The sequence below is a fragment of the Numida meleagris genome, unplaced genomic scaffold, assembly GCF_002078875.1.
Source record: "Numida meleagris isolate 19003 breed g44 Domestic line unplaced genomic scaffold, NumMel1.0 unplaced_Scaffold119, whole genome shotgun sequence".
Classification (NCBI taxonomy): Eukaryota; Metazoa; Chordata; class Aves; order Galliformes; family Numididae; genus Numida; species Numida meleagris.
The window spans coordinates 1,642,310-1,667,799 of NW_018362987.1; the positions used below are offsets into that span (position 1 = coordinate 1,642,310).

Consider the following 25,490-nt stretch of genomic DNA (forward strand, 5'->3'; position numbering starts at 1 on the left):
AGTAGTACTAAGAGTAGTACTAAGAGTAGTACTAAGAGTAGTACTAAGAGTAGTACTAAGAGTAGTACTAAGAGTAGTACTAAGAGTAGTACTAAAGAATAGTCATGTAGGAGATTTGGGAGCAAAGAATCGTATCAAATAGCTTTTAAATTGTTGGAGAAACTTGATGTATTCCTTATGCTTTCAAAAACCAATGTTCCTGACAGTTAAGTAAAACAAGAGCTAATACAACAATCAGAAATCTACTGTTTGAAAAACCGTTGCGGAATGAGTTGTATAAAGATTACTATTCAATTCTGTCAACAAACAGTGTAAAATTTAGCTGTGAAGCTTAAGGAAATCTATTTTTTATGCAGAAGCATCGCTTAGAATAAAAATGGAGAACACTACTAAGCTATTGTCAGTGTTTGCATGCAACAGCTTTTTGAAGATCTTGAACATACCTTTTGTTGCTTTAATAAAAACAAAATTAAATTTCCATGAGATGCTTGTTTGAGATAAGATCGCTCTTGGACACTTTGCAGAACCTGTGGGGAAGCTTTTGGGGACTCCTTTTTATCAGGCCCTTTGTAATAAGTGGAAACTGATGTTCTTGTCTTGACAGTATTAATGCCTCAGGTAATAAATAAATACAGATTTACCTTTATGCTTTCTGTAGAGAAACATCTCTATGCACAGTGGTAAGACTTGTAATTCCTCTTCATGTTGTTCTTCAGAATGGCAGGGTAGGTAAAGGGTATTTGTGTATATGAAACCGGAGGTGAATGAAGTTTAGCCCAACTGGCTGATACTAGGTCCTTAGCAAAGGCTTGACTTTCTCATTATTAATTTTATACATCCTTCTAGTTGTGAACAAGTTGTTTAGGATATGACCAGTAGGCTGCTTTCATGTCTGAATACAGAAGGAGTGAAACCTTCATTTTTGAAGTAATCATCACTCCTGCTTTGCTCTAGTTATGTTGAACAGCAATGTCCTGAAACCTTGCTAAATAAATACAAGGCAGAAAAAAGGTATCTTACAATCTGCTTGAACAATTCTTTGGGTAAGAGGAGAAAAGGTGTAAACAAAAAGGGCATGCTTCTAATATCATGTCTGGTACATGTGCTTGCATTAATTTATGCTTTCAGTTATGGAGGTGCTCAGATCCCTTCACGGTCAATTCTGACCAGCAGTGTTGTTTGTGACACCATTGTTTACAGTTCCTCTGTATAAGACAACACTGTTTTAGGGAGTTTCATATGTTTTATTACTTTCATTCACAAGTTACTTAACTTAGATGATCAAATTTGTGACTTGGAGTTTACTTTTAGCAGCAGCAGAAGTATGGTTGTATTTTAAAATCTTTGGGAATGAAGTAATTTCAAAAGGGAAGTTCTCATTTCTATACTGAATGTGAAACAATGTAATATTTAAGTTTTCAGCTGAGATGTTCTTGCATCAAATGCAGAAACAAGTGTTGAAAGCTCTTCGTCTGTGGGCGCTAACTTTCTGTCTACAGCTTGTGTAGTTTCTGAAGTACCCCAGTGTGGGAAATGGCCTTTGGCTTTGCCGTGTGTTTTGGTTCCATTTTGCCTCCTTATGTGCAGTGTCTGGGAGCTTGGATAGAGAAGTGAGCTGTTCTCCACACTCTCCACTCTCCAGTACTAGCAGCCTTCATCCGTGGAGCACTTGCACCCTCCTCAAAAAAGCTCAAGGCTCTACAGCCTGATGTTATCTAAGGTTGCTTTCTAAACCATTGCAGTACACCCATTTCAACAGTTCCTCAATCAGTCTTTGCAGAAAATCCTGCAAGGTTTGTCTGTTATCTTGAATCTCTCAACAAGCTGTTACTACTTTTGATTTTTCATGCATCTCTCTTAGCATTACATTGTGTCTCCTCTTCAGAGGAACTTTATTGGATGTAGTTATGCTGGAGTCAAGGATCTGCAGCATCTCCTGTGTGATTTCCTTTTTTGGGGGTTTCTGAATAAATTCCTCCGTTCGCTTACATCTGCAGCAGAAAGTAACATCTAAGTAGATTTCTGCAAATGATCCTTGCATGCGGTCTTTGAATCTTCAGTGTGCAAGACTTTCTTAGTGTATGTTCATGTTCATTAAGCTTTTTTAGCAGATTATTCACTTTATTAGGCTTCCCTTTTTGGTCTCCTAGGAAAGATTAAGTGGACAATCTGTACTGCAAAACAATAAACTGTCCTCGTAGATCCCTCTGGAATGCTTCAAACTTATGCCACAGTGATTTAGCAGTTCCGTAAGTTCATCACGTACTTCTGCACTTGAAGTCCATGTGGATTCATCAAAGGAGCCTTGCGTGTATGACAAGAGAGTAGCCCTTACAAAACAATTACAGACATGTGCCAAAAAATGAAATGTATTCATTTTTTTACACCAGAAAAGGAGATTGTGTTTCTAGCTGAGAAATGAACCAGGCTTGTATTTTTAAGATCCCAAGTCTGTTGATTAAGAACTGGGGTGTGCTTTGTGAGGTGTAGTTCTCCTGGCCAAACTCGTACTACTCCATGAAGTTCTGCCAGCCAGCCTGGTGTTGTCTGTCATCTGATTTGGCGGGTCATGCAGAGGTTTGGTTTTGGGTCCTTCTCCCTGCCTGATGCTTATTTTTGTTCTCTTCTGAGATTTCTTCTTTTTTCTTTCTTGAATGCTTGCTTGAAATTCTTTCCATCTCTAGATGGAAAAACTGTGTGCAAGTGTCTCAGTACATTAAAAAAAAAAAGACAACTACATTCCATGGGTTGACCTTAAAATGCATTGCAGGTGCCTTGCGTGAGATATCTTTTTGATTACCATTTTTAGTATGGAAATTACCATTTTTTTTTTCCACATCCCTCTGAGCAAATTTTGAGTGTTTGTTCCCAATGTAGATCCAACCATGCTCAGAATCTTCGCTGCAGAGTTCCTCATCTGATCAGCGAGTGGGGCCTGGCCCTGTTTTCTCTCAGCAGATAGTCTAATTGTAGTCTAATGGGTTTTCACAATGTTATTTTTTGTGCCAGTGCACTCTTAAATTCCAGAAAAATCATGATGTGACGTGCAGTCTGTAGTACTAACTTCAGAAGCACTGCAGAGTAGTCTCTTCATGCAGCAAGATGCTTACGAATTCCTAGAGAAATGTATGTGATGCATTTAGTCTGCAACATGTTGCTGAATAGCAGCAGAATCAAAGCTATGTGTAAATACAAAATTACATGCAAGACTTTTTTATTTAGAATGTTAATTTTTTCATGTTTGTCACAAATTTGACCTGTCTAGTTGAGCTTTTGATGATTTCCTTTTTAGATTTTAAGTTGCTCCTTCTCATTGCAGTTGCACAGTACCCTTTTGAAGACCATAACCCACCACAGTTAGAGCTTATCAAACCTTTTTGTGAAGACCTTGACCAATGGCTAAGTGAAGATGACAATCATGTTGCAGCAATCCACTGTAAAGCTGGAAAGGGACGAACTGGTGTAATGATATGTGCGTATTTGTTGCATCGAGGCAAGTTTTTAAAGGCTCAAGAAGCCCTAGATTTCTATGGGGAAGTAAGGACCAGAGACAAGAAGGTGAGTTACTTTGTTCTTCTGTTTTCCTGCCTTCATCGTTAGGCTTTTCCTAGTCTATTTGAACAGTCAAATTCCTTGAGAAATGTTCCCTGTCAGTTGTGATACCTGGTTTGATTCAGCTTTAATATTACTGGATCATTGCAGTCCTTCTCAATGAAAAAGCTTTCTTAAGTAGCAGAAGCAATTGATCACAACACTAAAGTGATCTGTTTTTTCCATCTCCTGTTCAAGATGATCTGGACAGTTTATTTTAAATACCCTTTTAAATAGCATTCTGCTCTGTGTTGCTTTGAATGGGTGGTTGATGAGTGAACTTTCTCATTCAGCATTTTCAGCCCAAATAAGAGGATTATTCTAGCTTGTTTTGTCTGAATAGATGAGCTATTCAGCTCCTCAGGTTCTCTCAACTTCTGTGGTGTTGTTTTGAGATGCATAGTCATTAAAGCATTTTTACAGCTCAATGTCCCTACTGGAAGAGCGTATCCATTGCTGAATACCCCTTTTCTTTAAAAGCAGGGTCAAGGCTAGGCATTGGCCACCTCAGTCTGCTTCATGCTGTTTAATTTCTTCTATTTGTGGGGAGTGGGAGAATCTCAGAGAAATGATTTTTGTGGCTGCAAGAGCTTTCTTTTAAGACCTTGTCAGTGATACACAGACTGACTTAGTAGTAACTGTAGATTGGATGTTTCTGACATGGTTATGTATCATTAATGAAAACTTACACTTATTTTGTGAAACCTTCTCCAAATATATTAAGATGTGCCTTGCAAGGTAGCTTCAGCAAGCTTCTCTGCTTATCTTCCATTGTTTCCTTGTATATGTTGGTAAGAGCAGCCCTGGGGAATCATCTCTGTGGGCCAGTTTTAGCCTTCTCAAGTACAGAGCTCTCTGTGTTCGTGTAATATTTGCGTTAGGTATTCATTTCGTAGCGTGTAGGCCTCTAATAAATTGAGTTTCATGTTTGAAGGCACTTGAGAGTGGAAGTATTGTATAAGGAATTTTAGGGTTTGGATGCTGATTCATTAGAAGGAACAAGTGAATTGTTAATTTGCTATTTTTATGAGATGGAGCTGGTGTTCCAGCTTAGAAAGTAGCTGTGATGTAATACTTGAAAGGAGACTGTTAAGATTTCCCATCAAAACCTGTGGGTTTTGGTAGGAGTGAGTGACAGTGAACAGGAGTGAGCTGTGTGATGAATAAACAGTGTAGGTTGCTCTTAAAGATTATCTAAAGAGCCAGATAAAATGATGCGGAAATCACTCAGCTCAAAACACAGCATGCTTCACAGTGTATTTACTGCATCTCAGCTTACCTTTCTATAAAGAGGGTAATATTTCTGTGCATTGGTGTTTTGAGGGTAAGGTCTGTTAGTTGTTCATTAGTACCTCAGTGGTATCTCCAACATCATGTTTGAAGTAGCAGAGGGTTTACTAAACAGGAATAGTGAGATCCTTGTTTAGCTTCACTGTAAACATTATCTGTAACAAGTAATTTTGTTTTGGTTTTGCTATCTCTTCTGGAAGTGCTGTTTTTTCCCAGCTCTTGAGCCTGGTTAACTTGATTTGGCAAGTGGGCAGTATGTGATTCACATGGTTGTAAGAGTTGTATTTATAAACAGGTATTCCAGGGAAGATTCTGGGAGCTTTTTCTTCCCTTTTTGGCCGTATTTCAGTATCATATGCAAAGTGCTGCTCTGTGATTTGATGCTTTGTCCCATCTGTATAAACTGCCTTCCTGAACTCAAAGTCATTGAGGCATCAAAAGAGCTGCTTGCACCCATATGCAAGAAAATGTTATTTTTTTCTTATTTTTGCTGGGCCAAAACATGATAAAGTAAAATTGGTTTTAATTAGGTACTAGATTTTCTTTGTTTAAAAGCAAGCACAAAACATGCAGCTTTAGTATAGCAACTGAGAATATCAAAGCTCCAATCACTGTTGCCACTAATGTGCATGGCAGATTGATTCTTGAGGGAGTTTATAGTCCATGCTGGCAGGAAGTACGACTAATTGCAAGAGGAAGTATGGCTAATTAGTCAGGAGAACAACCCTGAGTACCTCTGTAGCAAGCTTTAGGGAAAAGCCTGGTGGGAGAAACAGCTTCACCAGAGGCCTTTGTAACATCCAACAGGAGATGTAGATCAAGTGGACAATTCCTAGATAGTCTATTAATGCATTGTCATCCTGGGAAGGGTAGTGGATATTGCAGAACTGAGCCTAAAAGGCTGTCTCCGACCGAAAAGTGATTTTTTTTCCTCTAAGCTGCCTCTTTCAACTTCTGCAGCTCCTCAGGGGAGTGTTCCTTTTTCAGAAGGAGGGAATGGGAAAGATTAAAAATATTGTCTAAAAGATTTTATCTATCAGTCCCCACCACTGTAGCAGAATAGAACTGATTTCCATTTCTCCTTTGAACTGCATGAAGACAATGATTTTCTGGAACTTGATTAAGAATTGTGGTTGTCCTGCCTGTTTTCAGAGCTGGGGAAGAAGTAAGCCTCAAAATAAGTCTTCTAAACAGCTGCTACTGCATCCACATTTTGAACTGGTTAGCTTATTCCCTGTTCTTCCCTTAAGATGGACACCTAAATCCTGCTGTGATGATGAAGGCTGACAGGTTTGCCTTCCTACAGCTGGACAAAGTTTTTATTTCTTCTCACTTTTGTGGAGGGCTCTGTGGTGAAGATTAGTCTCCAGGAGCTCTCTTAGGAGCTACTCCATGAGTAGTTATCAGGTAGGAAGAACTTGCAAGTGCCAAAACTTGGAGATTATCTATTCAAGAGCATTCTTTGACCTCCATGTTGTTGCATTTTAGGAAAGGCTCCCAATAGTGACTACAGCAGCAGTTGCATGTAACTGAACAGGAAACAGAAACCAATTACTGTCTGCAAGGGAGTCTCGGAATTACTCTTTCACCAAGGTAGATAACCAGTGACAGATGTGTCAGAGCTGGTCTGTTACAATGGCTCTTTGTCCAGCAGACCCAGCTGACAACCTCTGCTAAACCCAATGCCATTTGCTCAGTATAAAGGTGCAGATTTAGCAGGGAGAACTACTTCCAGAAGTGCTTGTTCTTTGTACTACTGCCCTTGCTATAATAAGAGGAGCACCACAAGCAGCAGCTGGCCATTTTTGTGATGTCCACACAGCAGCGTACTGTGAAACTCTGGCATGGGACTTGAGGGACTCATTGGATAACCATTCAAAAAATGTTAGTGAGGATAGTTGTGAAATATAAGCTTTTCAAGAGAAAGTACTTAAACTGTTTCCCTGCTCTTTTGCTTTGAGACTCAGGCGTGAAGCTCAGATTCCTATAAAGCAAACATTAAAGCTCCCTTAAGACGTGAATCTCTTAAATACTACCAAGATGACATCAGAACCAAAAATATTGTCCACATATAAGGCTACTTAAGAATACCGTTGTACAAGTGATATTTGGAGAAGTCTTTTGCTTAATTCTAATTTTTAAGCAGCTGAGGTGGTAAGGAGACATTGCTCAACATTTTCTAAACAAAGGCAGAAAGATGCCTAAGTATTCCAGCCACCCTTCACTTATATCTGTTACAAGGTAAAGCGGGTATTAGAACTAAATGCTTATAGAGGTAATACAGAGATTGTGTTCTAGGCTTTGTGATAGAAAGATTGATGTATGAAAAGCTTCTGTTATCTCCATATTATTGCAGTTTCACATTTAGCTTTAATATGAATGTATACTCAATGGTGCTGTTGCAAATAGATGGTGTGAGTTGATATAAAGCATATAATGCATTTTGTAAGGAATTAAATTTATCTTTTATCTTTATCACTTTCTCTTGAAAGTGCTAGCTGTAAGAGCTCAAACTATTTCTTGAAGCTTAAAGTGATTATAAAATTGATAATAAGTGTTATTATGTTATATGTTCTCAAAGCAAGTGTTTACTTCAGAGCTATAATTCAGTTGAGAAGTCCTTCATTCAACAGTTGGGCCATCAGGCTTATATTAATGAAACTCTCCACTCCAGATTTTTGTGAAGACGTTTCAGAAATGCATTTTGTAACAGCAGATAGTGTCAGTCATGAGTAAAGTGATATTAGCAAATAAAAGTAGACTCCTTTGACTTGCATTGCTGTAGAAATGTAATTCCAGTATCAGTGCTTAAAAATTACAGGGGCCTCCTGCTCAAAGTGCTGCTGGAAGTCTGACACCCCCAGTCTCTGGGGTCTTTCTGTTTGTGAAACAGAGAAGCCTGCATTCTTTGCCTTGCTGTTTGAGCTGGATGTAGGAAATACCCACAGAAGTGCCTGGAAAAACAGGGCCCCGCATGCTCCCTGCATGGTGGTTATCGTGTATAACATCATCTTAAGCACTGCAGGACAGGTGAAAAGGGTGCTGCAAAGGTGTACTCTGCACAGACCACCAGAGTTCTTTAGATGCCTTTTAATTCTTGGTTTATTCACCTTTAGTTACATTCTCACATATTGGGTAGGAGTCCTGTTAGTGACTGCCAGGAAATGCTCTGGGAGGTTTTTGATGTTTGTTTCCTTTTGTTTAGGGAGTAACAATTCCCAGTCAGAGACGCTACGTGTACTACTATAGCTACCTGTTAAAGAATCACCTTGATTACAGACCAGTGGCACTGCTGTTTCACAAGATGATGTTTGAAACAATTCCCATGTTCAGTGGCGGAACTTGCAGTAAGTACTCAGCACCTCCTTGTTCTTCATTAGCTCTCGCTTGGACCTGGTTATGTGAATTCTTGGGTGACAGACTTGTGTCATTGTTTTACTACAATCTTAAACTGTAGTAAATGTAAACATTTGGATATTTGCTCTTCACCTTTTTAAAAAGCTGTTTTTAAAAGTACAGCAACTTCTGGGAAATGGGAATTGCTGAATAACGTTTGTTTGCATGTTGGTTTCACATGCAGCAATGTTATTTTTCCCATCGTGATTTAAAAAAATCAACTCACTGGGTACATACCTTATCTAAGGAATGTTTCTTCTTTATATAAAGGGTTATAAAGCATTATGTGTACCAATGACCAAGTAATCTGATTTGCTGGTGCACAATGTGTTAATAAGGAACAGCAGATTCCTTGGAACTTCACAGTGTAACTGCATATTCTCTTCTGCCCTTCTGTGGGCTGTGTTACAGAGCAGGAACTGCCTGGTGTTGCGTGTTCTTTCTTTTCATTGCAGTGGGAAATTTTTTTTCTAGTGGTTTTGCTATGGTGATTACTGCAATGTGTAATTAATTCCAGTGCTTCCTGTGGCTTTGATTAAAGTTGCAGTATTGGTGTGGTTGTAAGATGGTACCTGAATATAATGCACAACAGAAACAACGTAGCAGCTTGTCAGGCTAACTATATTTACAGGAGGAGAATGCCAGAAAACCTTCCTCTGGGTTAGAGGTGTGGAGGTTGCATATTCGTATGATACAGTGTTTTGGATAAACTTGTGAAATCAAGCTACATGAAGTATGGCTTGTTTGCATGAGTATTAACTGTTTTGCCCATACCAGACCTCCAGTGTGTTACTTTTCTAGTAGGATGTTGGGATAAACAAGTATTTGCGAAGCATATGGGAAGACAGAGTGCCTACCGATTTCAGCATCTTTGAGTAGTGCCACCATTTATGTTTCTGTGGAGTTTTTCATTGATTTTTTTTCAGAATTGAAAGCAATATGCTGCTCTTTATTCGTGTAACTCTGATTGTATTAATTTTAGTGACAAATGGTATTTTTTATCTTAGTCTTTGTCATCTTCCTTCTGTTTTAAAGTCACAGAGCAGAGTTATGTCTGTCAGGCAGATAAGGATACTAGGTTTCACAGTGGTGAGGATTTGAGAGAGATAAGTATGATGTTAAAGACAGGCTGCTCAGCAAGATAGCGTGGGTAATTCCTGAGATTCCCACAGCTCCTCAGTGGTGGTGGTTTCAGCATGGCAGATACGGTTCAGCACGTGTTGTCTAGAGAGCAGTCTGCATCTGATACTAACAGAGAAACCAGGAGAAACAATTAGAAGCAGAAAATGCTGAAAGAGTAAATGCACGAAGATTTCTTGGAATAAATTTCATTTCATGTTTCTGGCTTTCATGCTCACTTCACTGGCAGTTTCAAAGTTACATCTGCTCAGGCTGCAGCAAAACCCTCACAACTTCAGCTGTTACTTTAATTTAGGAAACTACAGTGTGGCTGGCATTCTGGTGGTGGTGGTTTACAGGACAGACTTACAGGTTTGTCTATATAGTCTGCTGTCAGTGCCAATTGATTTATGTACTACTGTTAAATTTTGTCCTTGTTCTTGTTTAACAGTTCTGGTTGTGTAAGAGAAGAAATGAGTTTGTTCTGACATCACTGTCTGCTCTGCATCATGGAGAAAAAAGAGTAAAACCTCTCTGTTATTTCCATGTAATACAGAGATGAGGGGAAATGTGTGAGGAAAAATCAAGAATTTATAATAGTCATTTTTCTACTCCACTGTAAAGAAACTGCAATTTTGTAGGAATCCTTTAGTTGCCTGAACAAATTGCTACAAAATACAGAAGTCTGTGAGGTTATTTCCAATGACATCCCACAAAGCCTTTTTTTTTTGCCTTGTAGTGCTTGACTCACAGTACATACTCAACTTGCAAAATGCTGTAGGTTGTGATTCTGATTGTATTTTTTGACACTTAAAAGGCATTTCTTGCAAAGTGACACTCTGTTTTTGCCATGCAGATCCTCAGTTTGTGGTGTACCAGCTAAAGGTGAAGATATTCACCTCCCCTTCAGGACCCTCAAGACGTGAAGACAAATATATGTACTTTGAATTCCCTCAACCTTTGCCGGTATGCGGTGATATCAAAGTGGAGTTCTTCCACAAACAAAACAAGATGTTGAAAAAGGTTGGTTTTCTTGCTTTTCTGGAGAAGGTTGACCCAACCCTGATGCAGAACTGGGACACTAGTTATTTCTTGGTGTTGTGCCATCACAGTGTTTAATTCTTTCATGTCTAGTTTTCCTAAGTAGAGAATCCGTCACAAAATGAAAGCTGGTTATTTTGAATCAGTGAGATTAAGTACAAAGGTTGGATAAAAATCATGCTGGATATTTATTGCAGTAGTTTGGGTAGAAGTGAAGAATCTAATTGAGGAAGAAACATTCTCAATCTAAAAATAGACCTGCATACTGAGCAAGTTAACTTCAGCAGTTTTCTTCACTAAATTTTGTTAAAGTTGTAGCAGGCACAGATGATCTTGTGTGTGTGCTGTTGGCTGATTTCTATCCATCTGTTAAATCTGGTTGAAATTCTGAGGTAATTTAGTTCCTATGCACTGTATGAAAATCTCTGCAATCTGTTCAGCCATCTCTACAGTTTGTATTGCAGTGTGAGCTGCATTACTTTGACTTTAGGCATTTAGAGAATTCATTCCAAACTGAGAATTTTATCAGTGTTTCACTTCTAGAGGGAAAAATTAATCTGGAACTTAATTTGGCATCAGTCAGTGAGTTCTTAAAGATGAATGTCTCATTTATTTTTGTGCTTATAGAGATAGTTTGCATCTCCTGTAGTGAAGCATGAGGATGAAAACCTTGTTGATTTAAAGGCTACCTTTGTATTTACTGCTTAAAATTCCAATATTAATGAGTAATTGTTTACTGTTTAATGGAATAAAACTAAAGAGCATTCTTTGAGCAAATATTGCAATCAGGCAAAACATAAAAATGTGAATACTAGAGTGAACTGGGAGACAAATGCATTAAGATGCTAGTTGTTAGCTGTGCATGCAATACACATGCATGCTATTTTGTTTATGGACTTGTTCAAGTTATTGTTAACTAGTTTAGTGGTAAATTTTCAGTAGCTGGAGATGTCCTGTTGTCTGCCATGTGCTAGTATCTGCAAGTCTAAACTGTTGCTTAATGAGAATGCTCTCTTCTGCTTATTTAATCAAATGTAGTTTGTATTGCATAGTTGCACTGATTGAGAACTGTAAAACAAAATATCTGACAAACAAACGACTGATTTCCAGGCATTAAAATTATCAATATTTAAGACTTCAGTACACAGGAGCCAATTTTAAGGGACTTTAAAGGAACAGCCAGGTAAGTTCTGCACGGGGGATGCAGGGAGGAGATGAAACAAAGCCCAAACATCTGAGACAAGGTCCTGTTTTAACTAGTCTTTGTCCTATCCAACCTGGGAGTTGTGGTTTCTTTACTATCTTGGTAACAGATGGATTGTGAACATGCTTCCTGGGAAACACTGTGCTGTCCTTCTCCTCCCCAAGTAAGCTCTCATAACATCTGCACATGGCTCTGATTCTGGATCTTGGGTCTCTAGTACCCAGGTTGAGCTTTTCTATTTGTTTAACCTCTATAGAGAGCACTGTGATCCAGGGGCAGCATGAAATAGATGTCTTCGTTGTCACATATGATTTCTCTAGTATAAATTCAGGCTAGAAATGTTTGTATTGAATTGTGTGCAGAAGTGTAGCAAGTGTGTTGCTGTGCTGTAGTTTATTTCAGCATCATATCAGCCACAGTTTGTTTCTTAGGAGTCTTGTAGTTTGAGTAACTAGTTTTTTTAGTTGTTTTTCCACATCAAGTCCTCTAACTGTTCTAGTTCTGTGGATTGCAAAATCAAGATAGAAAAGAGCAACCCCGTAATGTTTTTTTACTTTTTTGAACAGCTAGGGCTGAGCAGTGAGGAGTTGGTGAAAGCTGTTCTTTATACATCTGCAAACTTCCCTGAGAGGATGAAACCCTCTTCTTCAGACAGTAGTCTTTTCTAAAGAAACGACCTTGATAATCTGCTTCAAAAATTGATTGAATCTAATGATTAATTACCCTCAACCTTGTAGAAATTGAGGCCAGAGGAAAATTGTATGCTGTTACATAGCTCTGATAAGACCACCTCTGTTAGTTCTAACATAAATGAAAACACAGATTGAGGGCATATATAAGATGTGAGCATCCTAGTCTGATTTGTGAAACCACTGCTGGGCTCTTCATATTGAGAATTAGTGAAATATTCCATCTCTGATGTTTGTCTTGGCACCAAGGATGGTCCTTCCATGTGGTCTCTGTAAAGTTACGTAAAATGACTGAGATGAGAATAGGCCAAAGGTGAATGAATATTGGTGGCAGAAAACTTGTCCTGGCAGAACTTTGAACGCTTTTCTATGTACAAGTCTTTCACATCCTTGAAGTCCCCTTTGTCTTGCGCTTAGTGGAGCCTGTTTTCTTCTGGGTAATTTAACTGTGTTTTTTTTTACTCAAAACCCAAAAAGTGGGAGTCTTCCAGTTTAGGGACTTCACAAACTACAGAGCTTGCCGCCTCCCTGGAGTGATCACGTGAGCTATTAGGTGTAGCTTAATAGGAGTGACAGTATCATCCTTCAGAGATTCCAGCTTACTCAGGCATGTTTCTGGAGGCTGGAATGACAGGTCTGTTGCGCATCACTGATTCCTCTTCTCCTAAGGTTTTCTGTTAGCAGATCTATAGGTAGCTGTCAAACAAGTTTTCTGCATGTTTAAAGACATCACATCACCTCTCAGCGTTTAAGTTTCCCTGAGAATCCTAGTCAAGAAACTAATGACATAAATTGAGCTGTAATTCTTGGTCCATTCTGGGCCTTGGGTTGGAGAAAGTCTGTATCTCATCTCTGGAAATGAAAGAATGTTCTCTGCCCTCCTGCTGAGTTTGTCATGGTGTTTCATACCACTGGTCTCAGCTTGAGCATTCTGGATAAGCCTCTGTGCACTTGCTTTCAGACTTCGTAGTCCTCTTAACAGCAGTATTATCTGCAGGGTGCTCTTGTGTGGAGAGTCCTCAGCTTTGATAAACTTCTTGGATAAAATTATTCAGTATGAAACAAAACAAGCTTGAATGACCAAGTGATTTTGACAGGGCAATGCTAGGTGCTTAATGTGAAATTTAAATCAGTTGTGCCCTTTTATTTTAATGGCAAAACCTAATTTAAGCAAATTCAACTAACCTCAGCCAAACAATTATTTGGTGCTTCTGAGAAGGTGCTGGTAAGACTGCTTTGGAAGAGTTTTCCTGTTGCAGTTTTTTTTTGCAATGTGTACCACCTGGCACCAGGTAGTAATTCCAACTTTTGGTTCGTTCTTGTCTAATAAAGTTGCTTTCTGTATTCTTAGTCATTTTTCAGTGCTGTGTAGTTACTTTCCTTCTGTGTGCCTGCTCTTATGGGAACAATATGGCACTATGTTTGAGTACAGGTATATATTAAAATTTTTGACCAGTAGAAGTTAACGTTTTGGAGTTCTTTGAGCACGTTTGTTTTGTTTCCCCCTTCTGACCTACACCTTGCTCTTTTTCCATCTCCAGTTACTACTATAGTCTTTCTAGATTTGCTTCCCTGTTCCTGTTTGAAACAGTTTTCTTTACTTATTGATGTTGGCATGATAATATTAAAGGGTTTCAAAGTATCCTTATATCACTCGATTAAATGCGAACATGTTTAAAAGTAACACAAGGGATCTTTGTAGTCTTCCTGCCTGCAGAGCTTGGAGGTAAAGGAGACCTTTTAGAAACACTCCTCTTATTGATGAAATGATGGTCATTGTGTAAGTCATAGCTGGTTGATACCAGAGTCTAGCATAGGCGGTGCTGACAGCATTGTTTTGAGGTGTTGGCTGTGCCATTTTGTTTCTGCTACATGGTTAAAGAACACTCTGGGTCTTGGCTTTTTTTATCAAACACTGAAGAACAAGCTCTACAAATGTTGAAGACTTCAACTGTAGATCTGAAAATGGTACAAGTTGCATCAGCCGTGGTTATGGAAAGGCTATAATCCTGGCCTGGAACAGCTTGAGACATGTCCTCCATCTTCTGATTGCTGCATAGCATCTGTAAAACCCTTAGCTGTTGCTGCAAAGTGATTAAGTGCCTGTAGGCCTCTCTGCAAATTGAAACGCTGGAGGATATGGGAACTCCTAGCTGATGGCTTGAATGATCTTAGGTTTGAATCTCAGTCTGCAGTTAGAGGCAGATATCAACTGTAGAGTGAGGTGTGTTTTCCTGTCAGCCTGAGAACTGAAAAGTTCTTGTGGCGCTGATAAATATTATATGTCAAAATACTGTGAATAATTCAGCTTTAGTCTCAAATGTCTGATATTGCACTGTAGATTTTATGATTCTGACTTGCAAGAAATGTCTGATTTTTTTTTGAAGTGGATTCATGGGATGTAATTAGAAGTGAAGCAAAACACAAAAGAAAACCTGAAAAAACCCTACCAAATCTTTTTCAGAAGCCTGTTCATTAAATAGTTTTTCTTGCTCTGACAAACAAATTTGATAAATAAAGTTTAAGTTCTGTTCATGCCTTAATTGTTACAGTCTCTCTCTTTGGCCCATACTACTTCACTTTTCTTCATTGGCTCCTGTGAAATATCTTTGAGTCTGCTACTTGAAGCTGAGTCAATCCTCACTTGGAATAATGGGTTTTGTTTCTCACTGAGAGCGGTGACAAAGTTATCAGCCTCAGAAGGTGATTCCCAAAAGCATGACCAAGTCTTCCCTCAGTTTGAGTGGCTGTGCCATGTTTCAGTACCCATCAACTTAGTTTATTAAACTAATTTAATTAATGTAGCAGGGAAGGAGAGAAAATAACTTGATGCTTTAAAGAAACTGGAGGGAGATAAGATAAATGATGTGCTCAGCCAGGCTGTAATGTTTTGTTTCAGCCTCTGAAGACCTCTTCAAATTTATCCCAAAGAGGTAAATGAAGAGATGCCTGCTGAGAATTTTGCCATTTCTCTTGTCTGAATCCCATTGCTTGTTCAGGCTGGCTCTGGTGTGCCAAATAAATCCTTGCTGGTTCTGCTCCATCTAATCAAGCTTCAAACTTCACAAGTCCATGCCTTCTGCCTCTGCCAGTGTTTGTTTGCATTCAGTGACGTTGATTGCTTTGGCACTGTTTTCTTCCAAAGCTGCTTCAGCACTATTGATATAAGCCATTTTCCAGTTCTTTCCATTCAGTTGCTGGAATTTGTGTTAGTTAGCTTAGTCTTTTCCTCTGACCTCACTGGAGCCGTGGTGTGGCACTGAGGAACAGCACCAAAGTACATGACTGCTTTTACAGTGTGATTCTGAAGAATGGTCTCAGTGGTACTACCGTGTGCCTGCAAGAGGTGAGATCTCCCTTCACTTGACCTTTTCACCAGCAGTGTGCCTGCAGGTGGTATTTCCACTTGCTTACAGAGTTGTAATACACTCAGGCTTGCCTTCTTCCACTGTTTATCACAGCAGCTGGACTGTAGTCATTCCTGTTCTGAAGCTGAAGGCCCAATGCCCTCGGTTGGTTCTGGTTTGACCTGAACTAGTCTTTCAGTTTGATCCGGAGTGATCATCTCCTTGGTGGATTTCTCTTTTTATCTTTTGGGTGCTCCATCTGAAGGATGGAAGAGCACAGACTAAGTTATCCTGAAGAATTTTTCATGAGAATTTTGCCTACTGCCACATGAGGCACCATGAGTAGTATGGAAGAGTAAAGCCCTTCTTCCCAGCACATTCATCCTCTACTTCCACATTCCAGGGTGGACATTTTTAAGAGTTGGAGGTAGCATTAGTGAAGAAAAGGATGCTAAGTATCTGAATACTTAGGCTGGGCCTTGCAAGAATCTGCTGATGGCTGAGTGGAATGGACAAGCTCCAATGAGATTTCATAATGAGGTAACTTTAAGGGACTTGGTAGCAGTGACAAAGATCTGTCAGCCTCCCAAGACAGCTGTACTTATATCATGTTAGACTGGTAGATTAGATGCTAGTGAGGCATGTGTTGAAGTGGATAATTGTTTAAGTGCCAGAAGTGTTTCTGGCTGAAATGTTTTACTTTTGCCTTTCCCCTTGCATTTCCTTAATAGTTCAGCTGTCTCAGGTGCTTACAGGAAATGCACATAAGATGAAAACTTTTTTGTGTGTGCCATACCTAGAACAGTGAAAATAGGGCTAATGAGCTTTGGATAGGGAAGGCAGATACTGGTTGTTTCATCATATGCTTTGGAATTCTCAGTGTTTTTGTACTTAAATCATTCCATTAATTTGTAGACAAGAGCATAAGCTAAGCAGTGGTCAGACTCTTTCCTAATCGATTACCAATGCCTAGAAAATAATTATGACTTGTTGGTGCCAAGTTGCCTTCCATAGGGAGGCATGCTCATGTGATGTGCAGTAGAGAACCTCCCACTTCTAACAGAAATGCAGAAATTCTGGCTGTTGTGGGAAGACTGGCCATTTGCATTTTGGATCTTTTGCCTTAAAGCTGAACACAGAATGAAATAAGAGATTTCCTTTTTACAGAGGAAGTTAATGTAGCTCAGCGTTTCCTATGAAGAAGTGCTTAATGTGCTAGTGAAGACCAGCTTATTAATGGGAGCTAATCTTGGAAATGTCTACTCTTGACTGGCAAAGGTGTAGCAAATGATGGAGAAGTAGTATGAGAACAGTCACTGTATCTTACTGAGCTATTTAGCTGACAGTGTAGAGGTGAAGTTTCTGGGCATATCTTCTTCAGAGACCTTCTAGCCCAGAACAAAACATTGCTCCTGGTCATAGAATGGAATCATAGAGTCCTTAGAGTTGGAAGGGACCTCTGAGAGCCATCTATTCCAAAACCCCTGCAGTGAGCAGGGACACTGCAGCCAGATCTGGTTGCCCAGGGCCTTATCCAGCCTGACCTTGAAAGTGTCTGGGGATGGGGCATCAACCACATCCCTAGGCAGCCTGTTCCAGTGCCTCATCACCCTCACTGTAAAAGATATTTTCCTTATATCTTACCTAAAACTGCTGTCTTTGAGCTTGAAACCATGTCCCCTTATTCTGTTACCACAGACCCTGCTAAAGAGTCTGTCCCCTTCTTTCCTGTAGCTCCCCTTTAGATACCAGCAGGGTGCTCTCAGGTCACCTTGCAGCCTTCGCTTCTCCACACTGAACAGCCCCAGCTTCTCTCAGCCTGTCTTGGTAGGGGAGGTGTTCCATTCCGTGGATTATTTTTGTGGCCCTCCTCTGGTTGCACTCCAACAGGTCCATGTCTCTCCTGCTGTGAGGATTCCACATCTGGATGTAGTGCTACAAGTGAGGGTCTCACCAGCGCAGAGTAGAGGGGCAGGATCACCTCCCTTGACCTGCTGGTCACGCTTTTTTGGATGCAGCCCAGGATGCGCTTGGCTTTCTGGGCTCTGAGGGCACCTTGCTGGCTCATGTCCAACTTCCCGTTCTCCAGTATCCCCAGGTCTCTTTTGGCAGGGCTGCTCTCAATTCTTTCGCCCCCCAGCTTGTATTGGTAGTGGGGATTGCCTCGACCCAGGTGCAGGATCTTGCATTTGGATTTGTTGAACCTCATGAGGTTCTACTGGGCCCACTGTTCAGCCTGTCTAGGTCCCTCTGGATGGCATCCTGTTGTTCCAGTGTGTCACCGCACACCACAGTTTGGTGTCATCAGCAAACTTGCTGAGGGTGCACTCGACCCTGCTTTCAATGTCACTGATGAAGATATTAAAGAGTATTGGTCCCATAGCACGTATGGAGATGGACACTCACATCGCCCCTGTTGATCCTAGTGACAGGTATAATATACTGGCTGATATCACCTAGTTCTTTTAAAATCACCAATGCATTTTTATTTTGCCTCTTTGTATCTGGATACCTGTTGTGGCATTACAGTGGATAATCTAACTTGTACCTTTCCAGATAGCTGGTGATGGTCATCTGTCAAGTCCTGCTTAAGAACAATATACGTAAACAGTCTTCTAGTTCTAAACTGTCCTTTTTTGTAGAAAGACAGCAATCACTTTCAGAGTCTGACTTCTCTTAGTAATTGGCAGCAAGTACTTACTGCTATAAACGATTTCCATGAAACAGTAATGAATCCACTGTGATGGGAACTCTATCGTAGGGTTTGATTGCTCAGTCACAACTATTTCTGTATAAAAATAAAAATATTCTGTTATACGGGAAGCTGTGGAGGATGATATTGATAAATGTTAGTCACCTATAATGCTTTGCACAAGTTGTCTGTTAGGTCTCACTAACCCTTGGCAAGAAAATGTCTTTATGCCTTGTGATCGCAGGTTTACCACTTGTCTAATTTGTCATCTACTTTTTTCATAGATAATTGCTTTTATAACTATTCTTAGTAAGAAGCAACTTCTGAAAGCTAAATTGGTTAAAATGTATTTTGATTGATGCAGAGTTTTGCGTATTGTCTAGGCAAATTGGTGAAAATGTCTTTGCTTGCAACATAACCAATGATGTACTGTTGTCCAAACAAGTTTCATTTGATGATATTGATTTGTTTTTGACCAGTTGATGATATTAGTCAGTTTAATATGCTGCTAAAGATTACTAAAGCAAGCTTGTTCTTTGTGTTTTTCCTCCCCTAGGACAAAATGTTTCACTTTTGGGTAAATACATTCTTCATAGGACTGGATGAAAATTCAGACAAAGTAGAAAATGGAAGTCTAGTTGCAGATCAGGAACTTGATGGTATTTTCAGTTCAGAGCGCTCAGATAATGACAAGGAATATTTAATCCTTACATTAACGAAAAATGATCTAGACAAAGCAAATAAAGACAAAGCCAACAGATATTTTTCTCCAAACTTCAAGGTCAGTATACATTTCATGTAAACAAAGCTGAAAAGCTGCATGAAGTTGTCTGATTTGTTTGTCTTGCATTACAGAAGAACTGTTTGAAACTATGTAGGAATCTAATTCATGTATGTGTTTGCCACCATTTAGCAAAAGTTCTAACTTCCTAAGTTTATTGATTTTTTCAGGAAGTCAGTAAATGGCGTGAGAGTGTTTTATGTGTAAAACTGGTGAGAGATTGGGGAAAAAAGCTTTTTTTTTTTTATTTTTGGTATTTATCAAATCCATTAGAGATAATTAGTAAGAAATTCAGAGGCCCTAACAGCAGTTTTTCCAGTACCTGCTGCATTACTTTTAGTGCTGAGCTTTATGCATAATTTCTGAGTTGATTTATAGAGGAAGCCACTTCATGGGAGTAGTTTATAACCTGAGTTTTAGCTTTGAGGACTGTGAGCCGTTGTCAGCACTGTTCTCAAAATGGAAAGGGCATTATTGGGCATGCTGATAAAATGTCAGTAGTCCACAGCTGTGCATATTTAAGGTAACAGGTATAGTTACCTGAATGTTGCATGGATCAGACCTTAATGCAGAAACATGAGTCACTGGTTATAGTACTGAAAAAGTATTTAGTTCATTCTTGCAGGGTGTTATTACAGTCTTTGTGCCATCAGCAATCTAGAGGCAGGATGGGTGAAAAGCTGGATGTCACATGGCTGCTGTGGTATGTCCAGCTGCTTTAACTCCAGAACACAAATGCTTGGTGCAGATGCCCAGAACTTGAGCCGAGCTTGCTGGTGGTGGATCTCTCTTCTCTCAGGAGTGGTACTGAGAGCTTGTCTACTCTTTTAAGAGCTCTTTTCTTTTTTTTTCCAGAGTAGGGAGGAGAGCAGTTCTGTGATTCAGGATAGTGAAAGGAGTTGTGCTATTCCAAATAGCAGTTCTTACCTGTGCTGTGCTTAAGTTCAGGTTCCATTTTTAAATTGTTGTTTTTTTCCTTCCCCAGGTGAAGCTATTTTTCACAAAAACTGTAGAAGAGCCATCAAATCCAGAGGCTAGCAGTTCAACTTCTGTTACACCAGATGTTAGTGACAATGAACCTGATCATTACAGATACTCTGACACCACTGACTCTGATCCAGAGAACGAACCTTTTGATGAAGATCAGCATACACAGATTACAAAAGTCTGAATATTTTTTTTAATCGGAGATAAAAAAAGAAAAACCTGCAAAGTGACAAACTTGAATAAACTGAAAAAAGGACCTTTTTAAACGGCAATAGGACATAGTGTCAGATTACCAATTATAGGAACAATTATTTCCTGACCAATCTTGTTTTGCCCTATAAATCCACAGGTTTGACACTTGTCCAGTTGAATAAAAATGGTTACGTAGTTCTGATATGTATATACCTTTTTGTGTCAAAAGGACATTAAAACTTCAATTAGGAACTATAAATATGGCACTTTCCCATTTTATTCCAGTTTTATAAAAGTGGAGACAGACTTAATGTGTATACGTAGGAATCTTTCCTTTTGTGTTCTGTCACCAAACAGTTTTGAAAAAATGCAAATATACAGGTTCACATCCTGCCCCCCCCCCTTTTTTTTTTTTTGCACTTGTGGCAACAGAAAAGTCTGCAGTTGGCTAAGAGATGTCTCTAGAAGGTTTTACTACATTCTAATGCATGTATTTTGGATGGGGGATGGAAAGTAATGCTTAGAAAGGAATATAGTCTGCTGGAGCTTGGCCTGTGTACCATATCCGGCTATTTACTTGCACCTTTCTTTAGCATGCTGCCATAATTCATCCTGGACAACTGAAGAGTCGCCGCTGTCACTGCTTGTTGTTTGTGCATTTTATTTTTTAAGTGTAATGGTGCTAGAAAAGGCAGCTAGAGGGAGTGATTCTGCATAGGGGTACAGGAATGAACCTTCACAACATCCTAAAGACCTGCAAAATGAAGGGAGAAAAAATTATTGTGGTCACAGAAAGGAAACACAGCAACAATGACTTAACCATACAAATGTGGAGGCTATCAACTAAAATACAGACTTGAAACAAATTGTTACAAAAATTCTCAGTGATTCATTAATTGTTTTTCTGAACTGTAATGGCTGCTCCATCGCCAATGTAATCAAGACCAGTGCTAAAAGTCAGTTGCTATTAGTACATACATCAGGCAACATCTTAATATTTCTTATTAGGTCTTCAATCATATTCCTGCTGAGAATACTTAATGTGCTGCCTTGCAAGCTTTTTTTCCCTCATTAATATAAAAAATATTTTGTAGTTGTGCACAGAAAATTTCAATTGGAGATTCTCCAGGTTAGTGTTTATTTTGAAGATTTATGATGCATTTATTCAATCAAACCTCTGTCAGCCATTCCACCCCTTTGACCTTACACATTGTATTACAGTGAGTTTTGCAGTTTTGCACACTTTTCTAAAAATGTCATTAACTTTTAGGGACTTTTACTTGAATACTCAGTACCTACAATATTTTAAAAAGAGACATTACAGAGGAGACAGTGTTGAATTCTCAATGCTGTGTCTGCATGAAGATGTGTACTTTTTGAAAAGCAGAACTTGTCCCAAATGTATTGCTTGCTATTAAAAAAAAAAACTACAAATCAAAACAAATTAGATTTCTCATCTGGCAGCGTTGTGTTTGTTCATAGGGCTAGAGCCAGGAGTAGGGCTTGAGTTTCTCTTTCAGCATATAATTGCTGTGCCTAGTCTGCTGATGACTTGAGAGTACAACTTCTGTTGTATGGAAGCTGGCAAAAATCATTCACTCTGAAGTACACCAAGAGTTGCCGTCCCCAAATTTACACTTGTTAAATTAAAATTTACATTTACTCAATTAACTTAATAGGGCTGCCATTGAAGTTCATTAGCTGTGTTCTCGCCTAGATAACAACAGTGTTTCAAATCCGTGAGGGCCCTGTACAACAGCATTAATGGTAAGAATTTGAAGGAGACGAGGCAGGACTCACTCTTGGCAAAGGAAGGTATCAAGTGCTTTTTTGGGATCTGTTGGTCAACTTCGCTCATCACATTCATGATTCTAACTTCTAACAGAGCTGATAAATGCTTTCTGGCATAGAGATCTGATCAAGCTGTAGTGTCTTAGTGGATCAGGAGGCTGGTTCCAGTGCTTGCTGTTCCCGTTGGTGTTGACAAGCAGGAATTGGTTACCTGAGGACGTGACGTTAACTCTTACCCTTTTAATCATTTTTTAATCATTTTTTAACAGTTGGAAAAAAAAAGTTGCGTTGGCTAATAAACAAACCTGTTCATGCTTTAAAAGTACTCAGATATCGACACTGTTCTGTGTCCCACTTTGGAGATGGTGATAACAAAATGGGATTGGTGTGGTTCCAGTGCGTAACACTGAGGGCTGGATTGCAAATGGCGCGATGGGCTTTTGCACTGTTATTTTTCCTTTGGAATGTGAAGGGTTAGAATGAGGGTTTTGATTTTGAATGTTTTGATGTTTCTGAGAAGCCTTGCTTACATTTTATGGTGTAGTCATTGGAAATGGAAAAAATGGCATTATATATATATTATATATATAAATATATATTATACATACTCTCCTATACTTTATTTCAGTTACCACCCCCATAGAAGTTGACAAGAATTACTACGACTGGAAGGTTTTTGAGTCCTTATTAAAACTTTATTTATGACAGTATTCATAATTAACTTGAAATGCATTCTGTAGGTAATCTCTCCTTGAGTTTCTGGACTGTATGCTTAAATTCTGGATGTGCAGCAGCTTACATGTCTGAAACTACTTGAAGGCATCACTTCTGTAAGACTTACTTTTAGGCCTGAAGCATCCCTGGTCATTGATAGCCCCACTCAAAATATTTGCTGCAGCTCTTAAGGGCAGCTGTACAAATAGCATCTGGATTTGTGGCACATGTTGGGAACTGGAGTTCACATGCAGCATCAGATGTTTCAGCTTGGGAAGCAAAACTAAAAATAGGATGCTAGTGTGCAAGTTCCATGTTTAGTCATAGCGAATGTGTGCAATATGCTAACGATGCCTGTGGTTGCCACGAAGTGCCTCGTTTACCTTTTCAATACCATTAAGAAGCGTCATGCATGCAGATGGATGGGATGGAGCTGTGCACTAAAAGGGGCTCCGACTGCAGCGTGTGGCAGAGCTGCCTTTCTCTGCTGGTTCTAATTTTCAGTCTGTTTTCATATAGCATATATATATATATAGATAGATACTAAAAAAAAAAAAAAATCAGTCTGTTAAGCAGCCTTACTCTGATTCAGCCTCTTCAAATACTATTGTGCTGTGCAACAGTGGCTCTGTGTGTAATGCTATGCACTGAGAATACACAAAACAAAGTATCACATGTACAGGATAATGCCTCATACAAATCAGATGTCCGTTTGTTATTGTGTTTAACAACCCTTTATCTCTTAGTGTTAAAACTCCACTTAAAACTGATTAAAGTCTCATTCTTGTCACTGTGTGGGTGTTTTATTGAAGAATTCTGAGTACAGAATGGTCAGATAACATTCTGTTTGTAGGCAAATGATTTTCAGCATGTTCCTTAGAGCCACGGATGCTTCTGGAAGGAGTTCCTTGTGTGTACAGGGGTTTTAAGGCAGCTTGGAACCCTTTTACATTCAGGACCTTTAAACAAGTAGAGGCACTGGAAGCACAAGCTATGTGCACTAACCTCACCAACCTGTTTCTTTGACACTGTCATGGTGAGGTATGGGGCTGCTTTCCAGGGGAACTAAATCCTTCTTCAAGAGAACATTCTTCAGAATGCATGTGGCATTATTTTTAACACTGGTGTGTCTCCAGCTCTAAGTTGGCAACAAGATGCATTTTCCCAGTGGAACAGCCCTGTTCTACCCATACTAAGCATAAGTTTGTGTTTTCCTATTTTTGTTGCTTGCCTATTTTCAAGGTAGACTTGTTTTCAGCCCTTAAATTAAGGAATACCTGTGCTTTTCCTTTGGTTTTAGGGTTGTCCTTTGAGCCTCCGGGAAGAAACTTGTTATTCCTGCTTCCTTCCTGCTGGTTTTAATGTCAGCTCTGTGTTAAATCTGGCGAAGCATCTACAAAACCTATCAGATGTTTGGTGCCGTTAGCAGCTTTAGCAGTTAAGAGAGGTGGGAAGTATTTTTTGGTACTTTCTGATTGGAGTTCTTGCCAGTGGTATCTGGCCCTTGTGAGTGGCACAGTTTAGGACTTCACACCATTGCAATAACGCAGCAACCACTGCTATATAGTCTGTTAGTACACATTACTTTTTCAGGTAAGCTTAGTTTTCAGCCAGAAAATGGAAGTGGAGTAGGAACAGCATTCAGTCTGTTGAGTGGCTTCCTTAAGCATGTAGATGTCTGTGTGAGGGGATCCTCGTATGAAGGCTGGTGGAAAGTGCTGTTCAGATGTGGACAGAACATTATTCCCATCCTGTTGCTGCTGGAAGGTGCATGATCCAGTGCTGAGCCCATCCCTGCAGCTGCTGTTCCTGGTAGCACCTGCCCAGCTGTGCTGCTTGTGCTTGCTGGGCATGTGTTGCCCTTATGGGGCAGCAGACAGCAGTGTGCCTTGTGCAGATCTCTTTTTAGACTGCTGTAATGTGATTGTTAATAATTAACTGAATCATTTTAAAAAAAATCGCAGACTGAGTTTCAAATCACCTCTTTAGGGAGGAGTTATGTTGGTAGCAAACTGGTTTTAAATGCTTTTTCTCTTTTTTTTTGTTAGTTGAGAAAAATGCTTTTAGGCTGCTTTCCTCAAGGAATACATCTGGAAAAGTGTAAGGATTGTGCAAGCATGTTTGGCTTAGCTGCTGATGTGCGGTGGGAACCTGCACACCTTTATGCAGCTGAATGAGAACGATGGGCATGCATACTTGCGTTGAGCAACCTGCACACACACACAAAAAAAAAAAAAAAAAAAAGTAGCTGCTGGATAAATATTTCTGTATGGGTTGTATTACTTAGAGCAGAATCAAAAAGGGTTCTGCTGCTTTCTTTTTTGAGGACTCTTGTGCTTGGAAACTTGCCTTGTGTCACATAGCTAGCTCTGTGGTGGAAAAAGGTGATACTGAAACTTGATGGGCGGAGGCATGGAATTTGTGAAAGGAAAGGAGTGATGGAGCATGTTCAGAGAGATGTGATGAGGTTTTGCAAAAATGATGCAAAACGTCTGTTGAGAGAGACCTGAGAGGCATCTGGAGGGCTGAGTTCAAAAGGGAGATAGATTGGAGAGAGGTTGGCTTGGGCGTCATTGATTTTAAAGATCTTTGAGAGATGGAAACAGGATGGTTCACAGCTACAGACTGATGGCACCCTTTGCAAGAGGAATGGGCT

At 39.6% G+C, this 25,490-nt stretch overlaps 1 protein-coding gene across 2 annotated transcripts in view; it reads left to right on the forward strand.

Moving 5' to 3' along the window:
- Positions 1-23,624, forward strand: part of PTEN (phosphatase and tensin homolog) — a 45,271-nt gene extending 21,647 nt beyond the window's left edge. For both annotated transcript variants that reach the window (XM_021381869.1, XM_021381870.1), the window contains 5 exons: positions 3,320-3,558; positions 8,087-8,228; positions 10,253-10,419; positions 18,926-19,150; positions 20,136-23,624. In XM_021381869.1, coding sequence (XP_021237544.1) covers positions 3,320-3,558; positions 8,087-8,228; positions 10,253-10,419; positions 18,926-19,150; positions 20,136-20,321 — 959 coding nt within the window. In that variant the 3' untranslated portion in view covers positions 20,322-23,624. The remainder of the gene's footprint in view (positions 1-3,319; positions 3,559-8,086; positions 8,229-10,252; positions 10,420-18,925; positions 19,151-20,135) is intronic.
- Positions 23,625-25,490: the final 1,866 nt, after the last annotated feature.